Source organism: Oncorhynchus keta, chromosome 20 (assembly GCF_023373465.1).
Source record: "Oncorhynchus keta strain PuntledgeMale-10-30-2019 chromosome 20, Oket_V2, whole genome shotgun sequence".
In the NCBI taxonomy this organism is placed as follows: domain Eukaryota; kingdom Metazoa; phylum Chordata; class Actinopteri; order Salmoniformes; family Salmonidae; genus Oncorhynchus; species Oncorhynchus keta.
In genome coordinates, this window is record NC_068440.1 from 9,935,617 (window position 1) to 9,962,218 (window position 26,602).

General features: G+C 42.4%; 1 protein-coding gene across 1 annotated transcript; it reads left to right on the forward strand.

The window, feature by feature from the left end:
• Positions 1-19,471: 19,471 nt before the first annotated feature.
• On the forward strand, positions 19,472-26,253 carry LOC118399052 (tumor necrosis factor receptor superfamily member 11B-like). The gene is made up of 4 exons (XM_035794810.2): positions 19,472-19,605; positions 19,739-20,120; positions 23,735-23,917; positions 24,017-26,253. Exons 1-4 carry the CDS (start codon positions 19,600-19,602, stop codon positions 24,346-24,348), a joined length of 903 nt encoding a protein of 300 aa, XP_035650703.1. The 5' UTR covers positions 19,472-19,599; the 3' UTR covers positions 24,349-26,253.
• Positions 26,254-26,602: the final 349 nt, after the last annotated feature.

A 26,602-nucleotide genomic window follows, 5' to 3' on the forward strand; every position in this document is an offset into this window, starting at 1 on the left:
GACAGCTCTGGCGGCTTCTTACAGACTAGCAGCTCTGGCGGCTCCGTGCAGACTGGCAGCTCCTTGCAGACTGGCAGCTCTGGCTGCTTCATGCAGACTGACAGCTCTGGCTGCTTCATGCAGACTGACAGCTCTGGCTGCTTCATGCAGACTGACAGCTCTGGCTGCTCCATGCAGACTGACAGCTCTGACTTCTCCATGCAGGCTGACAGCTCTGGCTGCTCCATGTAGACTGCCAGCTCTGGCTGCTCCATGCAGGCTGGCAGCACCTTGCAGACTGGCAGCTCCTTGCAGACTGGCAGCTCCTTGCAGACTGGCAGCTCTGGCTGCTCCATGCAGGCTGACAGCTCTGGCTGCTCCATGCAGGCTGACAGCTCTGGCTGCGCTGAACAGACAGGAGACTCCAGCAGCGCTGTAGAGGAAGAAGGCTCTAGCTGCGCTGAACAGGCGGGAGACTCCGGTAGCGCAGGAGAGGAGAAAGGCTCTGGCTGCGCTGAACAGGCAGGAGACTCCGGCAGCACTAGAGAGCAGAAAGGCTCTGATAGCTGACAGGCGGGAGACTCCGACAGCGCTGGAGAGGCACTGTAGGCCTGATCTGGTGCTGGCACTGGTGGAACTGAACCGAGGACACGACAGGAAGCCTGGTGCAGGGAGCTGCTACCGGAGGGCTGGGGTGTGGAGGTGGCACAGGATGGGCTAGACCGTGAAGGCGTACTGGAGATCTTGAGAGCAGTGCTGGCACAGGACGTGCATGGCTAGGGATGTGCACAGGAGGCCTGGTGCGTGAGGCTGGCACCAACATCAAAAATCCCTGTATAAGTTAATGGAAACATAGCTTGTGACAATCTATGAGGAAAACAACATGCACCTTTAGCACCCTTAAGGCAAGTGTTTCCCTACTCCGGTTCCCGAGTACCCCCAAAAGCACACATTTTTGTTGTAGCCCCGAACATAAAAATTATTAGTTGACTAGTTGAATCAGGTGTGCTTGTCTGGGGCTACAATAAAAAGGTGTGCTGTTGGGGGTAGTTGAGGACTGGAGTTGGGAAACACTGCTCTTAGCTACTTGATAGTTAGCTCTCAAAAAACCTTATACAGCTCCACAGTGGAGGTGTCATAATACCCATAAAACCTAGCGTTCAAAACAGGGAAATGCTTCCAATCGTTTTTCCACCATTAATTTTTCCTGTAGCAGATCTTAGAAACACTTAAAATAAGGGCTGTGCCTCGTGTAATCTTACACTGGCGTGACATTTTGATAACCATGTAAATCTTGTGGCCTCCCTGGTGGCGCAGTGATTAAGGGCGCTGTACTGCAGCGCCAGCTGTGCCATCAGAGTCCCTGGGTTCGCTCCCAGGCTCTGTCGTAACCGGCCGCGACCGGGAGGTCCGTGGGGCGATGCACAATTGGCCTAGCGTCATCCGGGTTAGGGAGGGCTTGGTCGGTAGGGATGTCCTTGTCTCATCGCGCACCAGCGACTCCTGTGGCAGGCCGGGCGAAGTGCGCGCTAACCAAGGTTGCCAGGTGCACGGTGTAGGATGTGTGCTGTGTTAAGAAGCAGTACGGCTGGTTGGGTTGTGTATCGGAGGACGCATGACATTCTCTCCCGAGCCCGTACGGGAGTTGTAGCGATGAGACAAGATAGTAGCACAATTGGATACCATCAAAATTGGGGAGAAAAAGGGGTAAAATTACATTTAAAAAAACATGTAAATCTCTCTTGGGCAAGGTGACTTTTATCACTATATTTCGGCTGTATTTATTCTCATATTCAAAAATGCTAATTAACATCAAAGTTGACATGCAAGACTACAAATCCCTGCAAGCTCCTGCACGTAATCGCTAACTGACTCCTTTTTGCTAAACATGTATTGTGTCAATTTATAACTTGCACATAACAGTTCACAGAATTGTCAATTTAAAGAAATGTAGCCAATTCATTACTAAATTTAGCTAACATTAAATAGTTAGTCTAGTCCAGATCACCATGGTATTTGTAGTTCTTTATGATAGCCATTAATTTTTTGCAGGTAAATACAGGCAAATATATTGATAAAAGTCACCTTGGCCTAGAGAGATTTACATGGTTATCAAAATGTCACGCCAGTCTAAGCTTACACGAGGCACAGCCCTTATTTTAAGTGTTTCTAAAATCCCCTATGGGAAAATTAATGGTGGAAAAACGATTGCAAACATTTCCCCGTTTGACTGCTTGGTTTTAAGGGTAATTTTTTATTTGACCTTTATTTAACCTGGTTAGCTAGTTGAGAACAAGTTCTCATTTACAACTACGACCTGGCCAAGATAAAGCAAAACAGTGCGACAGAAACAACAACACAGTTACATGGAATAAACAAGCGTACAATCAACACAATAGAAAAAAAAGAAAGTCTATATTTAGTGTGTGCAAATGGCATGAGGTGGTAAGGCAATAAACTAAACTAAACTAATGGTGTTTTCAAATGCAAGAAATAGACCTCTGAACCTTTCACATACCTGTCAGGGCAAGGAGATTGAGGTTGTACCCTCATATACATTTCTTTAGAATTTTAATTGATGACGGCCTCTCTTTTAAATTGCATATTCCACAACTTACAAAAAGATTGAAGCTGAAATTGGGATTTTATTTTAGGAATAAGGCCTGTTTTTCTTTTGAAGCCAGAAGGAGGCTAGTATCAGCTACATTTATACTAGACTATGGGGATATTTTATATATGAATGCTTCCGCTCAGTGTTTGAGATCAATTGACACTCTTTACCATGGCACTTTGAGATTTATTTTAAACTGCAAAACCCTTACGCACAACTGCACTTTGTATACTAGGGTTGGCTGGCCTTCTCTAGACACTCGTAGGCTCAGTTACTGGTATACTTTACAAAGCCATTTTGGGTTTACTACCTCTTTATTTGGGCATTTTTATTGTTCAGAAATGTGGTGGGTCGTCTCTTCGTTCGCTGGACTTTATCCTGCTAACTGTTCCAAATGTCCCAACTGAATTTGGTTAAAGGGCTTTTATGTACTCTGCGCCATCGTCTTGGAACACTTTACAAAATACTTTTAAACTGGAAGAACTTGTCCCGATTGGGTTTTTTAAATCACTGATGAACGATTTTGTGGTTGATTCCCAGACCTGTCAATGTTTTTAATTTGCTGTTTTATACTCTTGTGAATTCAATGGTTTTTACTAGATTACTCGTAGTTTTTCATGTTGTCTGTCAATTTTTTTTGTAATGACTTGGTGCTGCCTATCTTGGCCAGGGCGCTCTTGAAAAAGAGATTTTAATCTCAATGAGCCCTTCCTGGTTAAATAAAGGTTCAAAAATATATATAAATAATATATAAGTAATTATAATTTAGCAGATTAACACTGGAGTGATATATGAGCAGATGATGGTGTGTAAGTAGTGATACTGGTGTGCAAAAGAGCAGCAAAGTACATAAAAACAATATGGGGAGGAGGTAGGTAGATTGTGTGGGCTATTTTCAGATGGACTATGTACAGCTGCAGCGATCGGTTAGCTGCTCAGATAGCTGATGTTTAAAGTTAGTGAGGGAAATGTAAGTCTCCAGCTTCAGCGATTTTTGCAATTCGTTCCAGTTACTGGCAGCAGAGAACTGGAAGGAATGGTGGCCAAATTAGGTGTTGGCTTTGGGGATGACCAGTGAGATATACCTGCTGGAGCGCGTGCTACGGGTGGCTGTTGTTAACGTGACCAGTGAGCTGAGAATATGACTCATACTGTGCTACTCTATTATCTGTAGTGTTTTCAGGAGTTAGCTTTGGCCCGAAAAGGCTGCATGTGAACTACAATTCCGACATGTGCGAATAATCACTTTTCACTGCTTGTAGCCTAGTGGTTAGAGAGTTGGGCGAGTAACTGGAAGGTTGCTGAATCAATCCCTGAGCTGACAAGGTAAACATCTGTTGTTCCGCCCCTGAGCAAGGCAGTTAACTCACTGTTCCCCTGAATCGAAGACGTGGATGTCGATTAAGGCAGCCCCCCCGACATCTCTTGATTCAGAGGGGTTGGGTTAAACGCAAAAGACACATTTCAGTTGAATACATTCAGTTGGACAACTGACTTTTCCTCTTATTTTCTCTTTGTTCAGTTTCTCCTATATCGTCTCAAAGCGAACCAGTGAGATGCTTGTATAAAATACATTGGAGGCGAAACGACCAGAAGAATAACATCTGATGTAATAACAAAGTGGCTTAGTTAGTATGTAGACAATGAGGTAATGTTGACTTGATCTTTTAACCATGAGAAATCACTGATTCACTGAAAGCATAATAAACAGCAGATGACTGTTGGTAGTGTGGAAGTATCTGTGAGACTGTTTCTGGTGGGTAGTTTACTTTACCATGTGGCAGATGGTTATATACACAAAAAACACAACTTGTTTGAGATTTGTAGGGTGAGAATTCCTTTCCAACAAACTCTCTAGGAATATAAAGTGATTGTGTGTGTTTATGCGCTCTCTTGGAAAGAATATACAAATGGTCTCGCAGGATTGTCAGCCTGCAAACAAAAATATAAATGCAACAATTTCAAAGACTTTACTGAGTTACAGTTCAAATAAGGAAATGAGTCAATTGAAATAAATTCACTAGGCCCTAGATTTCACATGACTGGAAATATAGAAATGCATCTGTTGGTGACAGTTCTGCATGGCGAACATTCCTCCACAGTGACATGAGAGACTGATTAACAACTACAGGAAGTGTTTGGTTGGAGTCATTGCAGCTAAAGGTGGCACAACCAGTTATTGAGTGTAAGGGGGCATTTACTTTTTCACACAGAAATAACTGTCATTGTTGTGTTCACTCAGGTTCCCTTTATCTAATATTAGGTTTTGATTGAACATCTGACATTCAGTATTCAACACTCAGTATGCAAAATATGAGACAATAGAGACAATTAGAAAGGGAGATAATACTTTTTCACAGCAATGTTTGGGATGAGTTGGACCACAGAGTGAAGGGAAAAACAGCAAACAAGTGCTCAGCATATGTGGGAACTCCTTCAAGACTGTTGGAAAAGCATTCCAGGTGAAGCTGTTTGAGAGAATGCCAAGAGTGTGCAAAGCTGTCATCAAGGCAAAGGGTGGCTACTTTGAAGAATCTAAAATATACTTTTTTGGTTACTACATGATTCTATATGTGTTATTTCATAAAAGCCTTGAATGAGTAGGTATGTCCAAACTGTTGACTGGTACTGTTTACGTCCATGAAGTACAAAACACTCCTGAGGAGCAACGGTTATGGTTAGTACAAAATAATTAGCTGGGATTGGGGGAAAAGTGTGTGTGTGTGTGTGTGTGTGTGTGTGTGTGTGTGTGTGTGTGTGTGTGTGTGTGTGTGTGTGTGTGTGTGTGTGTGTGTGTGTGTGTGTGTGTGTGTGCGTGCGTGTGTGCGTGTGTGTGTGTGTGTGTGTGTGGAAACTCAGCAAAAAAAGAAACAGCCCTTTTTCAGGACCCTGTCTTTCAAAGATAAAAAATCCAAATAACTTCACAGATCTTCATTGTAAAGGGATTAAAACACTTGTCCCATGCTTGTTCAATGAAACTTAGGATACTAAAGAGGCCTTTCTATTCACTCTGAAAAACACCAAAAGATAGATGCCCAGTGTCCCTGCTCATCTGCGTGAACGTGCCTTAGGCATGCTGCAAGGAGGCATGAGGACTGTAGATGTGGCCAGGGCAATAAATTGCAATGTCCGTACTGTGAGACGCCTAAGACAGTGTCAAAGGGAGACAGGACGGACAGCTGATCGACCTCGCAGTGGCAGAACACGTGTAACAACACCTGCACAGGATCGGTACATCCGAACATCACACCTACCGGACAGGTACAGGATGGCAACAACAACTGCCCGAGTTACACCAGGAACGCAGAATCCGTCCATCAGTGCTCAGACTGTTCACAATAGGCTGAGAGAGGCTGGACTGAGGGCTTGTAGGCCTGTTGTAAGGCAGGTCCTCACCGGCAACCACGTTGCCTATGGGTACAAACCCACTGTCGCTGGGCCAGACAGGACTGGCAAAAAGTGCTCTTCACTAACGAGTCGCAGTTTTGTCATAGCAGAGGTGATGGTCGGATTCGCGTTTATCGCCGAAGGAATGAGCGTTACACCGAGGCCTGTACTCTGGAGCGGGATCGATTTGGAGGTGGAGGGTCCATCATGGTCTGGAGCGGTGTGTCAAGGCATCATCGGACTGAGTTTGTTGTCATTGCAGGCAAACTCAATGCTGTGCGTTACAGCGAAGACATCCTCCTCCCTCATGTGGTACCCTTCCTGCAGGCTCATCCTGACCTGAACACAATTTTGGAAGTATGCTGGGGTAATTGTCCAATTGGAAGACCGATTTGCGACAAAGCTTTAACTTCCTGAGAGATGTCTTGAGATGTTGCTTCAGGCAACTCACCCAAGAAAGAGATGTGAAATACGTTACCCTCCTCGGTTGTTTTCTCTTCATTGTCTCTCAACATCCAGGAAAGCGAGTGTGCGTTTGCAGGGCCCTCTGATTTTCAGTATTCAACCTCATAGGCGTATGCCATCAGGATCAGTGCCCACCACTGCATCCTCAATGCTGCTAAGGTAGGGATAGCTGACCCAGGATTGCCAAAAGCGGTTTGTGGTCTGTAGTGAGAATTAACTTTCGTCCATACAGATATTTGTGGAATTTCTTTACTCCAAATATCAAAGCCAGCGCTTCTTTCTGAGAATACTTGTACGCAACGCAAACGCTATTGGCTTATCCTCTCTGTGATATGTGATATGACAGCGCCAAGTCCAGACGGAGACGCGTGGCCATCTAGCCTCACCTGCTTCTTTGTGTCATAGTGTACAACTGCTGTCTCTTTGCGTTGTGGAACGCTGCTTTGCACTCCGGTGTTCATTTACAGGTAACCTCCTTTCTTAGCAGTGTTGTAGTTGGACTGAAGTAAATCTTATCTGTATACCCATCTGTTTAATCCTGTCATGGGTGTGTAGTACATCATAAAGCAGGTCTTGTCTGCTACGTGAGGTACAGTAAAGGACTGGAGACTCATCAACACTGCCAATGAATCAGAGCAAATAACTACTCTGTCTGGCTTGACTTCCTTCACCCGCTGCAAGGCCAACAGTATGGCCATCTGTAAGAGCGTCTGCTAAATGACTTAAATGTAATGTAAATGTAAATGGCCCCAAAATCCTGATACACAGTATCCAGACGTCTATTAAACAAATCAGATGAGATCAACACCTTCCCTAACTTTCTGTAATCTCTCCAACACTTCTAAATCAACTACTGGAGGCGAGTGTAGCCATGGTGGATTTACCGGAATCGCTACCGTTGAACTAATCTCCTTCGCCTGGGTATTACCCACCCGCCCAAAGCACCCAAAGCTCGTCCTCGCTTATGTTCCCAGCATGCCTATAAAATCCCTTTCACAGGATGAGACACCCCATGTCCCAGTAGGTTGGCCCAATAATTAATTGCCAGTTGCTGTCTCCTAATCTGCAATGACATATTCCCCATCTCCAACTGTAGTGCAGCCACTGGGGAGGTCCGAAACACCCTACTAGAGTCCTTGCCCCTGTACGACATCTAGCCTTTCCAATGAGGTCCGGGCTGACGAACCATACGCTATACTGCCATAGTCTATTACAGATCAGATCAATGCAACATACATGGTCCTCAATGAGGAACACCCAGCCACCCACTCCTTCCCTGTCAGACAGTGCATCACATTTAGCACCTTGTACTTTCCCACCACTCTCTCAATGTGTTCTGCCCAGATCAGTCTAGTGCCAAAGTATATCCCAAAGAACCTGAAGGCCCCCAACCTCTCTAAGTTTCTCCCATATACAGTGGGGCAAAAAAGTATTTAGTCAGCCACCAGTTGGGAAGGTTCTCCCACTTAATAAGATGATAGAGGCCTGTAGGTACATCATAGGTACACTTCAACTATGACAGACAAAATGAGAAGAAAAATCCAGAAAATCACATTGTAGGATTTTTTATGAATTTATTTGCAAATTATGGTGGAAAATAAGTATTTTCAGTTTGTCTGTGATGTGTACGCCGAGGAACTTAAAACTTACCACCCTCTCCACTACTGTTCCATCGATGTAGATAGGGGGGTGTTCCGTCTGCTGTTTCCTGAAGTCCAAGCCTACCACTGTTGTGTCGTCCGCAAACTTGATGATTGAGTTGGAGGCGTGCATGGCCACGCAGTTGCGGGTGAACAGGGAGTACAGGAGAGGGCTCAGAACGCACCCTTGTGGGGCCCCAGTGTTGAGGGTCAGCGGGGTGGAGATGTTGTTACCTACCCTCACCACCTGGGGGCGGCCCGTCAGGAAGTCCAGTACCCAGTTGCACAGGGCGGAGTCGAGACCCAGGGTCTTGAGCTTGATGACGAGTTTGGAGGGTACTATGGTGTTAAATACTGAGCTGTAGTCGATGAACAGCATTCTCACATAGGTATTCCTCTTGTCCAGATGGGTTAGGGCAGTGTGCAGTGTGGTTGAGATTGCATCGTCTGTGGACCTATTTGGGCGGTAAGCAAATTGGAGTGGGTCTAGGGTGTCAGGTAGGGTGGAGGTGATATTGTCCTTGACTAGTCTCTCAAAGCACTTCATGATGACGGAGGTGAGTGCTACGGGGCTGTAGTCGTTTAGCTCAGTTACCTTAGCTTTCTTGGGAACAGGAACAATGGTGGCCCTCTTGAAGCATGTGGGAACAGCAGACTGGGATAGGGATCGATTGAATATGTCCGTAAACACACCAGCCAGCTGGTCTGCGCATGCTCTGAGGGCGCGGCTGGGGATGCCGTCTGGGCCTGCAGCCTTGCGAGGGTTAACACGTTTAAATGTTTTACTCACCTCGGCTGCAGTGAAGGAGAGTCCACATGTTTTGGTTGCGGGCCGTGTCAGTGGCACTGTATTGTCCTCAAAGCGGGCAAAAAAGTTATTTAGTCTGCCTGGGAGCAAGGCAACCCTGGTCCGTGACTGGGCTGGTTTTCTTTTTGTAATCCGTGATTGACTGTAGACCCTGCCTTGCTGTCTGAGATTCTACTTTGTCTCTATACTGACGCTTAGCTTGTTTGATTGCCTTGCGGTGGGAATAACTACACTGTTTGTATTTGGTCATGTTTCCGGTCACCTTGCCCTGATTAAAAGCAGTGGTTCGCGCTTTCAGTTTCACGCAAATGCTGCCATCAATCCACGGTTTCTGGTTTGGGAATGTTTTAATCGTTGCTATGGGAACGACATCTTCAACGCACGTTCTAATGAACTCGCTCACCGAATCAGCATATTCGTCAATGTTGTTGTCTGACGCAATACAAAACATATCCCAGTCCACGTGATGGAAGCAGTCTTGGATCGTGGAATCAGATTGGTCGGACCAGCGTTGAACAGACCTCAGCGTGGGAGCTTCATGTTTTAGCTTCTGTCTGTAGACAGGGAGCAACAAAATGGAGTCGTGGTCAGCTTTTCCGAAAGGAGGGCGGGGGAGGGCCTTATATGCATCGCGGAAGTTAGAATAGCAATGATCCAAGGTTTTACCAGCCCTGGTTGTGCAATTGATATGCTGATACAATTTAGGGAGTCTTGTTTTAAGATTAGCCTTGTTAAAATCCCCAGCTACAATGAATGCAGCCTCAGGATATATGGATTCCAGCTTGCAAAGAGTCAAATAAAGTTTGTTCAGAGCCATCGATGTGTCTGCTTGGGGGGGAATATATACGGCTGTGATTATAATTGAAGAGAATTCCCTTGGTAGATAATGCGATCGACATTTGATTGTGAGGAATTCTAAATCAGGTGTACAGAAGGACTTGAGTTCCTGTATGTTGTTGTGACCACACCATGTCTCGTTAACCATAAAGCATACGCCCCCGCCCCTCTTCTTACCAGAAAGATGTTTGTTTCTGTCGGCGCGATGCGTGGAGAAACCAGCTGGCTGCACCGACTCCGATAGCGTCTCTCGAGTGAGCCATGTTTCCGTGAAGCAAAGAACGTTACAGTCCCTGATGTCCCTCTGGAATACTACCCTTGCTCGTATTTCATCAACCTTGTTGTCAAGAGACTGGACATTGGTGAGGTGTATGCTAGGGAGTGGCGCGCGATATGCCCGTCTCCGGAGCCTGACCAGAAGACCACTTCGTTTGCCTCTTTTACGACGTCGTTGTTTTGGGTTGCTGGCTGGGATCCATTCCGTTGTCCTGGGTGAAAGGCAGAACACAGGATCCAGTCCGGGAAAGTCATATTCTTGGTCGTACTGATGGTGAGTTGACGCTGCTCTTATATTCAGTAGTTCTTCTCAACTGTATGTAATGAAACCTAAGACGACCTGGGGTACCAATGTAAGAAATAACACGTAAAAAAACAAAAAAATACATAGTTTCCTAGGAACGCGAAGCGAGGCGGCCATCTCTGTCAGCGCCGGAAGTAAATCAATGTATTACAATATTTAGTTGAGGTCTAGGATTCAGTGAATGATTTGTCCCAAATACAATGCTTTAAGTTTTAGAAATGTTTAGGGCGTATTCCTTGCCACCCACTGAAACTAACTGCAACTCTTTGTTAAGTGTTGAAGTCATTTCAGTCGCTGTAGTAGCTGACGTGTATAGTGTTGAGTCATCCGCATACGTACTGTAGACACTCTGGCTTTACTGAAAGTCAGTGGCATGTCGTTAGTAAAGATTGAAAAAAGCAAGGGACCTAAAAAGCTACCCTGGGGTATTCCTGATTCTACCTGGATTATGTTTGAGAGGCTTCCATTAAAGAACACACTCTGTGTACTGTTAGACAAGTAACTCTTTATCCACATTATAGCAGGGGATGTAAAGCCCTAACACATATGTTTTCCATCAGCAGACTATGATCGATAATGTCAAAAGCTGCACTGAAGTCTAAAAAGACAGCCCCCACAATCATTTTATCATACATTTCTCTCAGCCAATCATCAGTCTCACACATACATTCATTAACGATTGATACAGGAGCTCCGATCAACCCACATCCCAACAACCTGCTCGGTTGACCCTGTGACCTCGTTCACCCTGTTTGTTCAGAACCTAACTGAGTAAAAGCTCAAATGGACAACTAGAAAAAGCTCAAGCCAAGTTTATTCACCCACTTGGTCCTACAGCTGCAAAGACAAGGCATAATTAATTACACAAGCACATATATTTATAACCTTCTAATAGGCGCGGTCAACTTCTTACACATCTAGACAACCAATAGATTTCTATTTCTAGGCAGGAATATAATTGGTTCATCTCACTGGTGTCGTCACAGCCCTGCCTGTTACTAAAACCTTCATGGGCGTGGAATGTATGTGTGCGGTAGTACTGCAGCAGGAGAGGCATTGTGGTGGGCCTCTCTGGCCCCACTCTCAAAGGTTTCTTCTCACTTTGTCACATCTGCTCCCCCTCTGTGGTGCTCGAGGCCGCCAGGCTACTTCATCATTACACACACCCGTCACCATCGTTACGCACACCAGCGCGTCATCGGACTCACCCGGACTCCATCACGTAATTAATTACCTCCCCTATATCTCACTTCCTCAGTTTCTTTACAGAGTCAGCGTTAATGTCGTTATGTGTCCTTTGTCCAGACGACGCTGTTCGTGTTTTGTTTTCCGTCTGTTTATTCATTAAATATTCACTCCCTGTACTTGCTTCTCGTCTCCCAGCGTCTGTCCTTACACACTTCATCTGTTGACTTGACCTCGAGACTCATTCCTCACTCCTCCCCAGCCATCCTGCCTTATCAGAGACTAACAATTACCTTTCACCTCTCCTCTCAGAAACATGGAACAGAATATGAAGCTATTACGATCAATAACTTTCCATTTTCCTAGTCCCGTCTACCCTTCATTGAACCCAACATATACATTCCTTATACATGTAATGTAATTAATGTGTTCACTAGTATAGTAACATGAATCAGTACATTTCAAGCTAGAGTCTAACAACGCTTACCAATGTCCCTTACCAATTCAGTGCACTGCAGATAAGGAATCAAATGACACTATACGGTGGTACCACGGGGTGGGGTCAATTAACCTTATAATATGCCAATCTATTACATGGGCACTTTGTTCACATCAGCAAATCTGCCGGTACAGTTGAATCCGGGATTCATCCATGAAGAGCATACTTCTCCAGCGTGCCAGTGGCCATCGAAGGAGAGCATTTGCTCATTGAACTGCAGTCAGGTCAAGACCTGGTGAGGACGACGAGCATGCAGATGAGCTTCCCTGAGACGGTTTCTGACAGTTTATGCAGAAATGATTCGGTTGTGCAAACCCCCAGTTTCATCAGCTGTCTGGGTAGCTTATCTCAGATGATCCAGCAGATGTGGAGGTCCTGGGCTGTAGTGGTTACACGTGGTCTGTGTTTGTGAGGCTGGTTGGACATACTGCCAAATTCTCTAAAACAACGTTGGCTTGTGGTAGAAAAATTAACATTCTGTTGGACATTCCTGCAGTCAGCATGCCAATTGCACACTCCCTCAAAACTTGAGACATCTGTGACATTGTGTTGTGTGACAAAAGAGTGGCCTTTTATTGTCCCCAGCACAAGGTTCACCTGTCAAGTGGATGGATTATCTTGGCAAAACATAAATGCTCCCTAACAGGGATGTAAACAAATTTGTGCACAACATTTTTGAGAAACAAGCTTTTTGTGCGTACTGTATGGACAATTTCTGGGATCCTTAATTTCCGCTCATGAAACATGGGACCAACACTTTACGTGTGTTTATATTTTTGTTTTGTTCCTTATTAAGTAATATGTTCCGAGGAGGTGTGGTGTATGGCCAATATACCACGGCTAAGGGCTGTTTTCCTGCACGACGCAACGCGGAGTGTCTTGATACAGGAATTAGCCGTGGTATACTGGCCATATACCCCAAACCCCCGAGGTGCCTTATTGCTATTATAAACTGGCTACAAACGTAATTAGAAAATAAAACTTGAAAATAAAAGAGAGCTGCACACTCTAGGAGCTCAGATGCAAAAATGTAATTACCAACGTTTCGACAGCCAAGCTGTCTTCATCAGGGTATAATCACAAACACTGCGGGATGACTCGTTTATATAGTGTCAAAAGACACAGGTGTCTGTAATCATGGCCAAGAGGGGCCTAATATCATTGGTTAATAATCAAATATTAAAATGTCATACAAAGAACAACATACAAAGAACAAATGGATAGCATACGATCAAAGATTAATTTGACTACACAAGCTTACAAACAATTACAATGGCAAAGTCACAATAATCACAAGAATGGCCAATATAACGCAGAGACTAAATCGAGTTTTTACACCTAATGGTGCTACGATGCTCTGAGATACGTACTTTTAATTCGCGCTTTGTTTTACCTACATAATTTTTACCACAAGGACAAGTTATAAGATAAATAACTGCCTTAGTGGAGCACGTAATAACACCTTTTATTGGAATCGATTTCCCTGTTTGTGGGTGTTTGAAAGATCTACATTTATAAGTGCTATTGCATTGAGCACAGCCATTACATTTGTAATTTCCATCCAGTAGGGGAGCAAATAGACAGGAATGTTCAGGAATATCTTGGGGTGGTAAATCAGAGTTTACCAATTGGTCTCTAAGATTTCCGCCCCGCGAGAATATGACCAAGGGAAGGTCCGAAAACACATTACCGAGACTATCATCGGATTGTAGGATGTGCCAATGTTTGTGAACAATTCCCTTAATCTGTTCAGAGCACTTTGAATAGCGGGTAGTTAGAACGCAAGAATGCGTCTTTTTGCGAGACTGACATTGAAAAAGGTCATGTTTTGTTTTGAATTTTCTCAATGGCAATATTAATCTGATCATTCTTGTACCCTTGAACTTTCTTTGCGTCTCAGCCATATTTCTGTCGAATTGTTTTTTGCAAATTCTTTTGATTCGACAGAATTGGCTGTAGGGCAAACTATTTTTCAAGGGAAGTGGGTGACAACTATCAGCCCTCATACAAACTGTTACGATCAGTAGACTTCCTGTAAAGATCAGTGTATAGAACATTATCTTCACACAAGATCAGAAGATCAAGAAAACCGATTTGAAGTGTATCAGATTGCATAGTACATCTCAGCTGCTCAGAACAGGAGTTAAGAAAAGCATGGAACGCAAGGAGCTGTTTTGCATCACCCCTCCACAGAACAAAATTATCATCAATATACCGTTTCCAAATAATGATGTGAGGCAAGAAAATAGACTGTTTCTCCATGTAACCCACATACAAATTAGCATAGTTATGAGCCATGGGGGATCCCATAGCAGTACATTTCGTCTGAATAAAGAAATCATTTAGAAACATGAAACGTAATTAGAACAGTACCAGCCAACCAGCATTCTGGGCTCAAACCACCCAGTAAATAAACAGTAACATTGTTTAGAGAAAAGACAAAAACCTCTGAAACCTATGTGCCTGCATGCATTCATACACTGATTACACAATGTTTGTGTCATGTTACTTTTGACCCTGACCTTTGTACATACAAATGTAATGGTGTGACTTCACTCTCTTCGCCCCCTGCCTCACAGCTTCTAATTGTCTCACTCAACTGTGTGTCACCAGTTCTTATGATTGTTTCTTTATATTCTTGAGAACTTTGCAAAATATTTATTGGGAGTTTCTCAGTTAATATCTCGAGGATGAGTGACAGCCAAAATCCCAAATTCAGTCAATTGATTATGCAGTAGGTAAACCCATAAATTAGGTGTCTTGAAAGCATGCAATCATTCTGCAAAAGATTGCATAATGTATCATTTCTGAATGTATAATTTCTCAAAGTCCTTCAGTCATCCTCCATCATTCTAAAGTGTACAAGTGGGGACAAGTGGGAATCTAATTTGTTCAGGGACAGAAGCTAACAGTCTTACATGTAGATGGATACAACCAGCAGATGGAGATAGAATTGTATTCTGTAAATTGAAAGTCAGGAGTGAATATACCTGTGGTGGAGGAGGTGCAGTTAATACAAAAAGTTTGACTGTGCTCTTTTTACAAAACAAGAAACAAAAATCAGAATACCCAATATCCAGGCAAATATGCCATGCTTGTATACACAGTTCTGTACTATTTCTTACATACAGGAACATCGCTAAGTGACAGTGTGGGAAGAGGGTACAGAGGGATATTTCTGCAGCGTTGCTTCGGCATCCAAAAGACTGCCCCCTGCCTCATCTATGGTGCCAGACAGGTAAATACTGTGCGTACCAACATTATTCATAGGTCAAGTCATAGTCATATAAATCAGTTTGTTTATTCATGTGTAATCATGTTTACTTTTGGTCAATTAAGTTAGTCAGGGCATCATCATGTGTTCCCTCTGAGTCTATCATTGTGTGTGTTATACACACACACACACACCACACACACACACACACTAAAATAACTAAAGTGAATGTTATTAAAATCACACAGAGAAAGGAAGAAGGCCTACCACAATCATGACAATCTCTTCAAGGTATTTATGATATTGCAGTGAATATGCTGTCAAAGTGACACATCGTTGTGTCAATGGCTGTGAACAAGACCATTACAACATCGGTAAAATGACTAGAGTGAAAGTGAATGAATTGAGAAAATATGTTGTGAGGAGGTGACGCAGCCTCTGCTTGAAATCCAATGTTCAAATACTGTGGTATTATGCTTACCTAAAATGGGCGAGTTACAGTGGTGGAAAAAGTCCCCAATTTTCCTACTTGAGTAAAAAAGTACCTTAATAGAAAATGACTCAAGTAAAAGTGTAAGAACTACTTGAATAAAACTCCCAAAGTATTTGGTTTTCAATACACGTAAGTATCAAAAGTAAATATAGTTGCTCAAATATACTTAAGTAGTACATTAAAGTATTTTTACTTAAGTACTTCACACCACTGTGGAAGTTGTCACACCAAACATTCCTCTATCCTCTTTCTGACTTTAGTCTTGTACTATGTTAGTCATATTTTGAGGTTAAAAGGACAGTCAAAGAGTAGGTTGATCAGTTTGATCAACCTAGGGACATCACATAGTAGGTACCGTACATTCTTCCTGTGTAATGCAAAATATATTGACTATGTGATGTCCCTACGTTGATCAAACTAATCAACCTACTCTTTGACTGTCCTTTTAACCTCAAAATATGATTCATTCTAATTGTATTGTAATCGATTTATCCTTTTGAATTTGAGTGGACATTGGAAGGTCCTTTTTTCACTGTCATTCAAATGTAGTAACCATTGATGTATGCAATACCTCAATTTATATCCTGAGGCTTAACGTGGATGACATTTGATATTTCACTTTAAAAATGGAAATGACGCTGATCGAAGCTGATCGTAATGACGGAACAGATGGAAATGATGGAGGTGGAGATTAAGGTGTAAATAAATGGCTAAATGTTTTCCAATGGAAAACAAAAATCTTTGTTCTATTTTACAGTAAGTACGGCCACTTTTTGTCAAATGTTTTTTCTCAACTGAACATGACCCTGGTTTGACAGTACAGTTGGTTCTTATACAATAACATGGTAAACAGCCAATATGGCTGCACTGAGTTGTGTAACAGATGATCATGCTCTTACAGTATAGCATACTTTATACTTACAGCTTAACCCGGGTTCTCAATGTTGCCCAAATGTTTACAATTTGAGGACCTCGTCTGAGTTTACGAGTTGAGGATCTGCTGGGGGAACATCTGCAATAAAACAAATGGCATTTTCACCAGCCGTACCTAAGAAGGTTCCTCATAAACCTTCCAGACTGCGTGTAAACCTCGTTTTACAGGCTTCTTATTTAATTGGTCAGTTTGTCATCCAAATTAGGGCAATGCACATGTGTTTGTAATCAAATAACGGTTAAGTACCTGAGAAAGGTCTACTCTGGAGTCACCAATGGAATCAAATATAGTTGTGTACACAAACGTGTTTTTGCAATAGGAAAGTCTGTTGGGCAGACTTGAGGAATGTTTTGTTCATTCTCCTGTGCCCAAATAATTGTTTCCATTTACATCAGCACGTTTGAAAATAAAAACGGCAAAATATTGTTTAAAAGTGTCTCATGGAAAATGCCAATAAAGGCACTTACTGTGTGGAACTTCAAATGGTGAGGCATTGCCATGGAATTGATATTGTTTTTGGCACAATCAAACACCCAATAAAACAATTTGTATACTTGTGTTGTTGATGGATTTGTGTGATCTATCGTTTTTAACTGTTGCCTTTGAAATGGAAGACTCGGTCAAATGTACGGGTATGTACAACTGCTGCCTAGTGTTGACCTTTTTCTGCTGTCTGCAGGACTGGCCCACTGTGAGAGGATGCAGCCCAAGTTTAGCAGCCTGGGCAACATCAGTTACTTGACCCAGAGGGACCAAAGAAAAGTGCTGTGAAAGTCTTCCTGTCAAGGGACAGCTGAAGAAGACACCACATGGAACTTTCAAAAAGGTAGAAGTTTTGCATTATGGGTGAATCATTTATTTTCAAATGTACAGTACCAGTCAAAAGTTTGGACACACCTACTCATTCAAGGGTTTTTCTTTATTTGGACTATTTCCTACATTGTAGAATAATAGTGAAGACATTTTTTTAAAAACTGTGAAATAACATATATGGAATCATGTAGTAACCAAAAAAAGTTAATTTTACAAAGGGTAGCCACCCTATGCCTTGATGACAGCGTTGCACACTCATGGCATTCCCTCAACCAGCTTCACGAGGAATGCTTTTCAAAAAATCTTGAAGGAGTTCCCACATATGCTGAACACTTGTTGGCTGCTTTTCCTTCCTCTGCGGTCCAACTCATCCCAAACCATCTCAATTTGGTTGAGGTCAGGTGATTGTGGAGGCCAGGTCATCTGATGCAGCACTCCATCACTCTCCTTGGTTAGATAGCCCTTACACAGCCTGGAGGTGTGTTGGGTCATTGTCCTGTTGAAAAACTAATGATAGTCCATCCAAGCACAGACCAGATGGGACGGCGTATCGCTGCAGAATGCTGTGGTAGCCATGCTGGATAAGTGTGCCTTGAATTATAAATAAATCAGACAGTCTCACCAGCAAAGCAACCCCACACCATCACACCTCCTCCTCCATGCTTCACGGTGGGAACCACACATGCGGAGATCATCCGTTCACCTACTCTGCGTCTCACAAAGACACAGCGGTTGGAACCAAACATCTACAATTTGGACTCATCAGACAAAAGGACAGATTCCCACCAGTCTAATGTCCATTGCTTGTGTTTCTTGGCCCAAGCAAGTGTGTTCTTCTTATTGGTGTCCTTTACTAGTGGTTTCTTTGCAGCAATTCAAACATGAAGGTCTGATTCACGCAGTCTCCTCTGAACCGTTGATGTTGAGATGTCTGTTACTTGAACTCTGTGAAGCATTCATTTGGACTGCAATCTGAGGTGCAGTTAACACTAACGAACTTATCCTCTGTGGCAGAGGTAACTCTGGGTCTTCCTTTCCTGTGGCGGTCCTCATGAGAGCCAGTTTCATCTTTCATCTTCATTCTGTAAACCACCCCTACCTTGTCACAACACAACTGATTGGCTCAAACGCATTAATAAGGAAAGAAATTCCACAAATTAAATGCATTCCAGGTGAATACCTCATGAAGCTGGTTGAGAGAATGCCAAGAGTGTGCAAAGCTAATATCAAGGCAAAGGGTGCCTACTTCGAAGAATCTCAAATATAACATGTATTTTCATTTCTTTAACACTTTTTTGCTTACTACATGATTCCATATGTGCTATTTTATATTTGCATATAATGTCTTCATTATTGTTCTACAATGTAGAAAATAGTAAAAATAAAGAAACCCCCAAAATGAGTAGGTGTGTCCAAACTTTTGACTGGTACTGTATGTCTTTCAGGTTTGGGAAGTACAAACAATTACAACAAAACGAATTAATAAAACAAGGTGTAATCAGTTACATTACCAGCTAAAATATTGCAATCAGATTAAAGATACTTTTGAAAAACTAGAGTAATCACAGGGTGTTACTGAGTCTGGGTAATCCAAAAGTTACTTTACTGATTACAGTTTTGGACAGGTAAGTAGTAACTAACATATTACATGTAGAAAGTAACCTCACCAAACCCAGTTTCTAGGCTAATAGCACATATGCATCAGGAAGCAGGAATATGTTCTTTGGAATTTCCTTTCCTATGGGTTCCTGGTATCTTATAGTGAGATTTCCTCCAATGAATAGACTAACGAGAACCAGAAACAGTATTTCCTATCAGTGCAATTATTGCATGATTCCATGAATAGCCTTACCTACCATCTCGTATGGTTCCTGCTTTAGGATACACGCTGGGTGTGTCAACTCAATTGGAAATGACCTTTACATTTTTACATTTCGCTTCAGGGTTACAGATTGAACAGAACCCAAAAATAGCTTACTCATACCCACGTCAACACGTTTAATTGTTAAGTAAAATAGGCTCCGTTAAAATCAACCGCAGTGACGCCCACGCTCAATGCGCTTGAAGGCGCGCGCTTAAATAGCCGGACTCGTTTCTGGACCAAAGAAAGAAAGCATCCTTTTGAATCCAAGGAGAACTGCATTAGCCTACACAATGATGGTATGTGGAAACATATGTTTAGCCTGTATTGAAAACGGTGTTTTTAGTTCATTGCAATTATCTGAATATGAAATTGTGAACCGAATGCTTTATAAACAAACTGAATGACAACCTGCCTGTTCTTTCTTCACAGCTCCTTTTTACGGTAATTCTAGTCAGTGTTGATGCCAGTATGGCACTTCACGCTCAAACTTTCAAAAAAGATGATCCGTACTCCGGTCGTTCGTTAGTGTGTGATCGCTGTCCACCTGGAACGTACCTCCGTGCGCCCTGCAGTGCCACCCGAAAGAGCGACTGTGCGAAATGTCCCAAAGGGGCATACACCGAATTCTGGAACCACATCTCCATGTGCCTGCGCTGCAGCATGTGCGCTGAGAACCAAGTCGTCAAGCAGGAGTGTTCTCCATCCAACAACTGCAAGTGCGAGTGCAAGGAGGGTTACTACTTCAACAAGAGATACGAAGCATGCATCAAACATAAAGAATGCCCCCCTGGGTATGGAGTGAATGCTACAGGTATGACTAAAATTGAGCCAGTTATACGCACGGAAAAAATAATAGGCCTACGAGAAATGACTGTTTACACTTAAGTCTGTGATGATAACAAAGTGTTTTAATCATAATAGTTTACAGTCGATAGTTCCATATGCATACATTGAATGTGCATATGTCTCAGTATATGCTGACTGTGTTTGTTTGGATTGTAAAAAGGGACAAATGTCATTTGATATCAATACCAAATTTGCAAATTAATGCGAATTTAAGGAATAGTTCAATTATTTTACAGTGCATTCGGGAAGTATTCAGACCCCTTGACTTTTTACATATTTTGTTAAGTTACAGCATTATTCTAAAATTGATTATAGTTTTTTTCTTCTTCTCATCAATCGACACACAATACCCCATAATGACAAAGCAGAAACAGGTTTAGACATTTTGGAAAAAAATATGTAAAAAAATATCACATTTACATAAGTGTTCTGACCCTTTAATCAGTACTTTGTTGAAACACCTTTGGCAGCTATTACAGCCTTGAGTCTTCTTGGGTAAGACGCTACAAGCTTGGCACACCTGTATTTGGAGTTTCTCCCATTCTTCTCTGCAGATCCTCTCAAGCTCTGTCAGGTTGGATGGGGAGCGTTGCTGCACAGCTATTTTCAGGTCTCTCCAGAGATATTTGATCAGGTTCAAGTCTTGTCCCGAAGCCACTCCTGCATTGTCTTGGCTATGTGCTTAGGGTCGTTGGAAGGTGAACCTTCGCCCCAGTCTGAGGTCCTGAGCAGGTTTTCATCAAGGATCTCTCTGTACATTGCTCCATTCAGCTTTCCCTCGATCCTGAGTAGTGACCCGGTCTCTGCTGCTGAAAAACATCACCCCAGCATGATGCTGCCACCACCATGCTTCACCGTAGGGATGGTACCAGGTTTCCTCCAGACATGACACTTGGCATTCAGGTCAGAGTTCAATCTTGGTTTCATCAGATCAGAGAATCTGGTTTCTCATGATCTGAGTGTCCTTTAGGTGCCTTGTGTCAAACTCCAAGCGGGCTGCCATGTGTCTTTCACTGAAGAGTGACTTCCGTCTGGCCATTATACCATAAAGGCCTGATTGGTGGAGTGCTGCAGAGATGGTTGTCCTTATAGAAGGTTCTCCCATCTCCACAGAGGAACTCTGGAGCTCTGTCAGAGTGGCCATCGGGTTCTTGGTCACCTCCCCGACCAAGGCCCTTCTCCCCCGATTGCTCACTTAGGCCTGTCGGCCAGCTCGAGGAAGAGTGTTGGTGGTTCCAAACTTATTCCATTTAAGAATTATGGTGGCCACTGTGTTTTTGGGGACCTTCAATGCTGCAGAAATGCTTTGGTACCCTTCCCCAGATCTGTGCCTCGACACAATCCTGTCTCTGAGCTCTACGGACAATTCCTTCGGCCCAATGGCTTGGTTTTTGCTCTGACATTCACTGTCAACTGTGGGACCTTATATAGACAGGTGTTTTCCTTTCCAAATCATGTCCAATCAATGGAATTTACCACAGGTGGATTCCAATCAAGTTGTAGAAATATCTCAAGGATAATCAATAGAAACAGGATGCACCTGAGTCCAATTTCAGGTGTCATAGCAAAGGGTCTGAATACTTATGTAAATAAGGCATTTATTTTTTTATTTTTAATACATTTGCAAACATTTTTAAAAACCTGTTTTCACTTTGTCATCATGGCGTAGGTATAGTGGGGCAAAAAAGTATTTAGTCAGCCACCAATTGTGCAAGTTCTCCCACTTAAAAAGATGAGAGTCCTGTAATTTTCATCATAGGTACACTTCAACTATGACACATTGTAGGATTTTTTATGAATTTATTTGCAAATTATGGTGGAAAATAAGTATTTGGTCACCTACAAACAAGCAAGATTTCTGCCCCTCACAGACCTGTAACTTCTTCTTTAAGAGGCTCCGCTGTCCTCCACTCGTTACCTGTATTAATGGAACCTGTTTGAACTTGTTATCAGTATAAAAGACACCTGTCCACAACCTCAAACAGTCACACGCCAAACTCCACTATGGCCAAGACCAAAGAGCTGTCAAAGGACACCAGAAACAAAATTGTAGACCTGCACCAGGCTGGGAAGACTGAAATCTGCAATAGGTAAGCAGCTTGGTTTGAATAAATCAACTGTGGGAGCAATTATTAGGAAATGGACGACATACAAGACCACTAATCATCTCCCTCGACCTGGGGCTCCACGCAAGATCACACCCCGTGGGGTCAAAATGATCAAAAGAACAGTGAGCAAAAATTCCAGAACCACACGGGGGGACCTAGTGAATGACCTGCAGAGAGCTGGGACCAAAGTAACAAAGCCTACCATCAGTAACACACTACGCCGCCAGGGACTTAAATCCTGCAGTTCCAGACGTGTCCCCCTGCTTAAGCCAGTACATGTCCAGGCCCGTCTGAAGTTTGCTAGAGAGCATTTGGATTATCCAGAAGAAGATTGGGAGAATGTCATATGGTCAGATGAAACCGAAATATAACTTTTTGGTAAAAACTCAACTCGTCATTTTTGGAGGACAAAGAATGCTGAGTTGCATCCAAAGAACACCATACCTACTGTGAAGCATGGGGGTGGACACATCATGCTTTGGGGCTGTTTTTCTGCAAAGGGACCAGGACGACTGATCCGTGTAAAGGAAAGAATGAATGGGGCCATGTATCGTGAGATTTTGAGTGAAAACCTCCTTCCATCAGCAAGGGCATTGATGATGAAACGTGGCTGGGTCTTTCAGCATGACAATGATCCCAAACACACTGCCCAGGCAACGAAGGAGTGACTTCGTAAGAAGCATTTCAAGGTCCTGGAGTGGCCTAGCCAGTCTCCAGATCTCAACCCCATAGAAAATCTTTGGAGGGAGTTGAAAGTCCATGTTAACCAGCAACAGCCCCAAAACATCATTGCTCTAGAGGAGATCTGCATGGAGGAATGGGACAAAATACTAGCAACAGTGTGTGAAAACCTTGTGAAGACTTACAGAAAACATTTGACCTCTGTCATTGCCAACAAAGGGTATATAACAAAGTATTGAGATAAACTTTTATTATTGACCAAATACTTACCTACAATGTGATTTTCTGGATTTTTTTTTCTTCTGGATTTTCAAGTGTACCTATGATGAAAATTACAGGCCTCTCATGTTTTTAAGTGGGAGAACTTGCACAATTGGTGGCTGACTAAATACTTTTTTGCCCCACTGTATGTGTGTAGATTGATGAGAAAAATGTTTTATTTAATCAATTTTAGAATAAGGTTGTAACGTAACAAAATGTGGAAAAAGTCAAGGGGTCTGAATTCTTCCCAAATGCACTGTATGTACATATGTTGCATTAGCAGTATAGCAGTCTATGGACAAGTAGTGAGTGCAAAACACACTTCGGGTTTATTAAACTAGCCACGGCAAACAATTAGCAAATATTAGCAATGTTTTATCAATTCTCCATGCAAATCAATCCCCCCCGTTTAGCATGTATCAAATGCCATAACCAAATCAAATCTTAAATGGATTGTGTTCCTCAATGAATTGCTTTAAAATAATGTTGAGATAAATATTGTGGCATACACATCAAAACATTTCCTCAGGTACACCCCAACAAGATACAGAATGTGTGCAGTGTCAACCCAGATTCTACTCTAACGTTTCCTCGGCAAAAGCAATCTGTGTTGCCCACTCAAACTGCGAAGCTGGTGGACTGCGCGTGGTGCTGAAGGGCAGGGGCTGGCACGATACACTGTGTGCATCATGTGAGGACCTCAAAACTCGTGGTAAAACACTTTATGAATAACATTGTTTATCATGAAAGACTCATCATTTGTGGCCTCAATTGAGTTTAAGTTTCTCAACCATGTTTATTTTTTCTTCAGATGGAGCTGAATATCTACAGGAAATCCTTCCTGCGTTCTTCATTCAACTTCACCAGAAGATGGGCATTCAGAGAATACGTCGGTTAGCGATGAGGCTGCCGCAAGAGGGAGGCAAGAAACCGCTCCGAGGAACAGTCATGAAACTTTCTAGGAGGGGTCTTAACGACTTTATGAAAAGTTGGGACCAAGGTGCAGGGAAAGACCAAGTTAGGAAACTTCCGGAGATGTTGAGGAAGACAGGGGCCCGCAATGCAGCAGACAAACTAGAGCTTAAACTGAAATATATAGACCAACAATTCAAACTCTGTGAAGGGTTAGTTGAAGTAGCCTAAAATGGGTTAAAGTAGCCTCTCATCCCCATCTTCTTAATAACATATCTTGACAGCAAAAAGTAATTCAGTTCAACAGTTGTCCATTTTAGGTTCATATAGGGTACGTGGGCTATGCAGTCTAGCCCAGGGTTCCCCAATATGTGGCCGTGATTTTATTTGGCCTCCCAAGTCTTCTGAGCAAAAAAAGTAATAAATAAAAGTAAAAATATTTGAAAAATTATGATAATTATCATAAATCTATATATGTACACTACCGTTCAAAAAAGTTTGGGTTCACTTAGAAATGTCCTTGTTTTGGAAAGAAAAGCACATTTTTCGTCCATTAAAATAACATAAAATTGATCAGAAATACAGTGTAGACATTATTAATGACTATTGTAACTGGAAACGGCAGATTTTTTTATTGAATATATACATAGGCGTACAGAGGCCCATTATCAGCAACCATCACTGCTGTGTTCCAATGGCATGTTGTGTTAGTTAATCCAAGTTTAATTTTAAAAGGCTAATTGAGCATTAGAAAATTTCAAAAGGGTTATGTTAGCACAACTGAAAACGGTTGTTCTGATTAAATAAGTAATAAAACTGGCCTTCTTTAGAGTAGTTGAGTTTCTGGAGCATCAACATTTGTGAGTTTGATTACAGGCTCAAAATGGCCAGAAACAAATAACTTTCTTCAGAAACTCATCAGTCTATTCTTGTTCTGAGAAATTAAGGCTATTCCATGTGAGAAATTGCCATGAAACCTAAGATCTTGTGCAATGCTGTGTACTACTCCCTTCACAGAACAGCGCAAACTGGCCCTAACCAGAATAGAAAGAGGAGTGGGAGGCCCCGGTCTGAGCAAGAGGACAAGTACATTAGCGTGTCTAGTTTGAGAAACAGACGCCTCACAGATCCTCAACTGGCAGCTTCATAAAATAGTACCCGCAAAACACCAGTCTCAACGTCAACAGTGAAGAGAAGACTCTGGGATGCTGGCCTTCTAGGCAGAGTTGCAAAGAAAAAGCCATATCTCAGACTGGCCAATAAAAAGAAAATATTAAGTTGGGCAAAAGAACATAGACACTGGACAGAGGAATTCTGCCTAGAAGGCCAGCATCCCAGAGTCGCCTCTTCACTCTTCCCAGAAGAGTGGAGACTGTCATAGCAGCAAAAGGGGGACCAACTCCATATTAATGCCCATGATTTTGGAATTAGATGTTCAACAAGCAGGTGTCGACATACACTACATGACCAAAAGTATGTTCCCAAGTATTCATATGCATAAATAGAGGCCTGTGAGATCATATCCCAATGTAATCAAGGTTTGAAAGTATTCTGTTTTTGTCAAATACTATATCTGTTTGGGATTCTTGTGGTCAATTTGCAGTTTACAAATGATTTCTAACATTCCTTACCCCAGCATACTGGGGACTATCCGGCAGATTAACAAACAAAAAAAGGAGCACTCTGTTTCTGCGTAAATCTGATAGATTTATTGATGGAAAAAAACAGCCATTTCGTTTAAACTGGGCTGAAGCGCATTTGGGTATACCTTTATTTCATTATTTATATCTAACTGGGGACTCCTGATCTAGACCTATTGTTCATTGATTGTTTTACTTAAAAGTAGAATGTTTCTACTGACCTCTGTGGCAGCCAATGGTTAGACATTCAAACACACACATGGCGTTATGCACACGTTTGGTGCATGTTTTGTGATTTTGTGGCATTTTCAGAAAGATTTAAAAAAGGCACACTTTATAGATATAGAAATTCAATTGTTCCAGAATAAAAATGTGTATTTAACTTCTAATATATGGATTGTTACATAATATTTAAATGAAATATACTACATTCTAATAGTATAGCATGAAGTCCTGAAATGCTTTTTGCAATAAAGGTTATTCTTGCTTAAACGTCCTTTTCATGTAATTGCTCATGTGAGACCCATGCACTTTTGTCTACTCTTACATAAACATCTCTCTACACTTCAAAGTAGCTCATTTATTTTTATACATTACATAGATACACTTTACAGTACAAGTTTCTGATCTGCTAGTGTCATTTCTCATGAAGTCTTTCTCTTGGAATGTGTAGTCAATTCAACATACTCAAATGGATTGTGAAGAGTTGAAATTATTATTTCAGCTGAAGGTTTTTAATTTAATAACTCTGGCATTGACATGAGCGCAGTGCTTTCTCCACTCAAATAACATAAACTCTCCATTTACGCAAACAATCCGCAATCAAATAATCCAGTCAATTACCC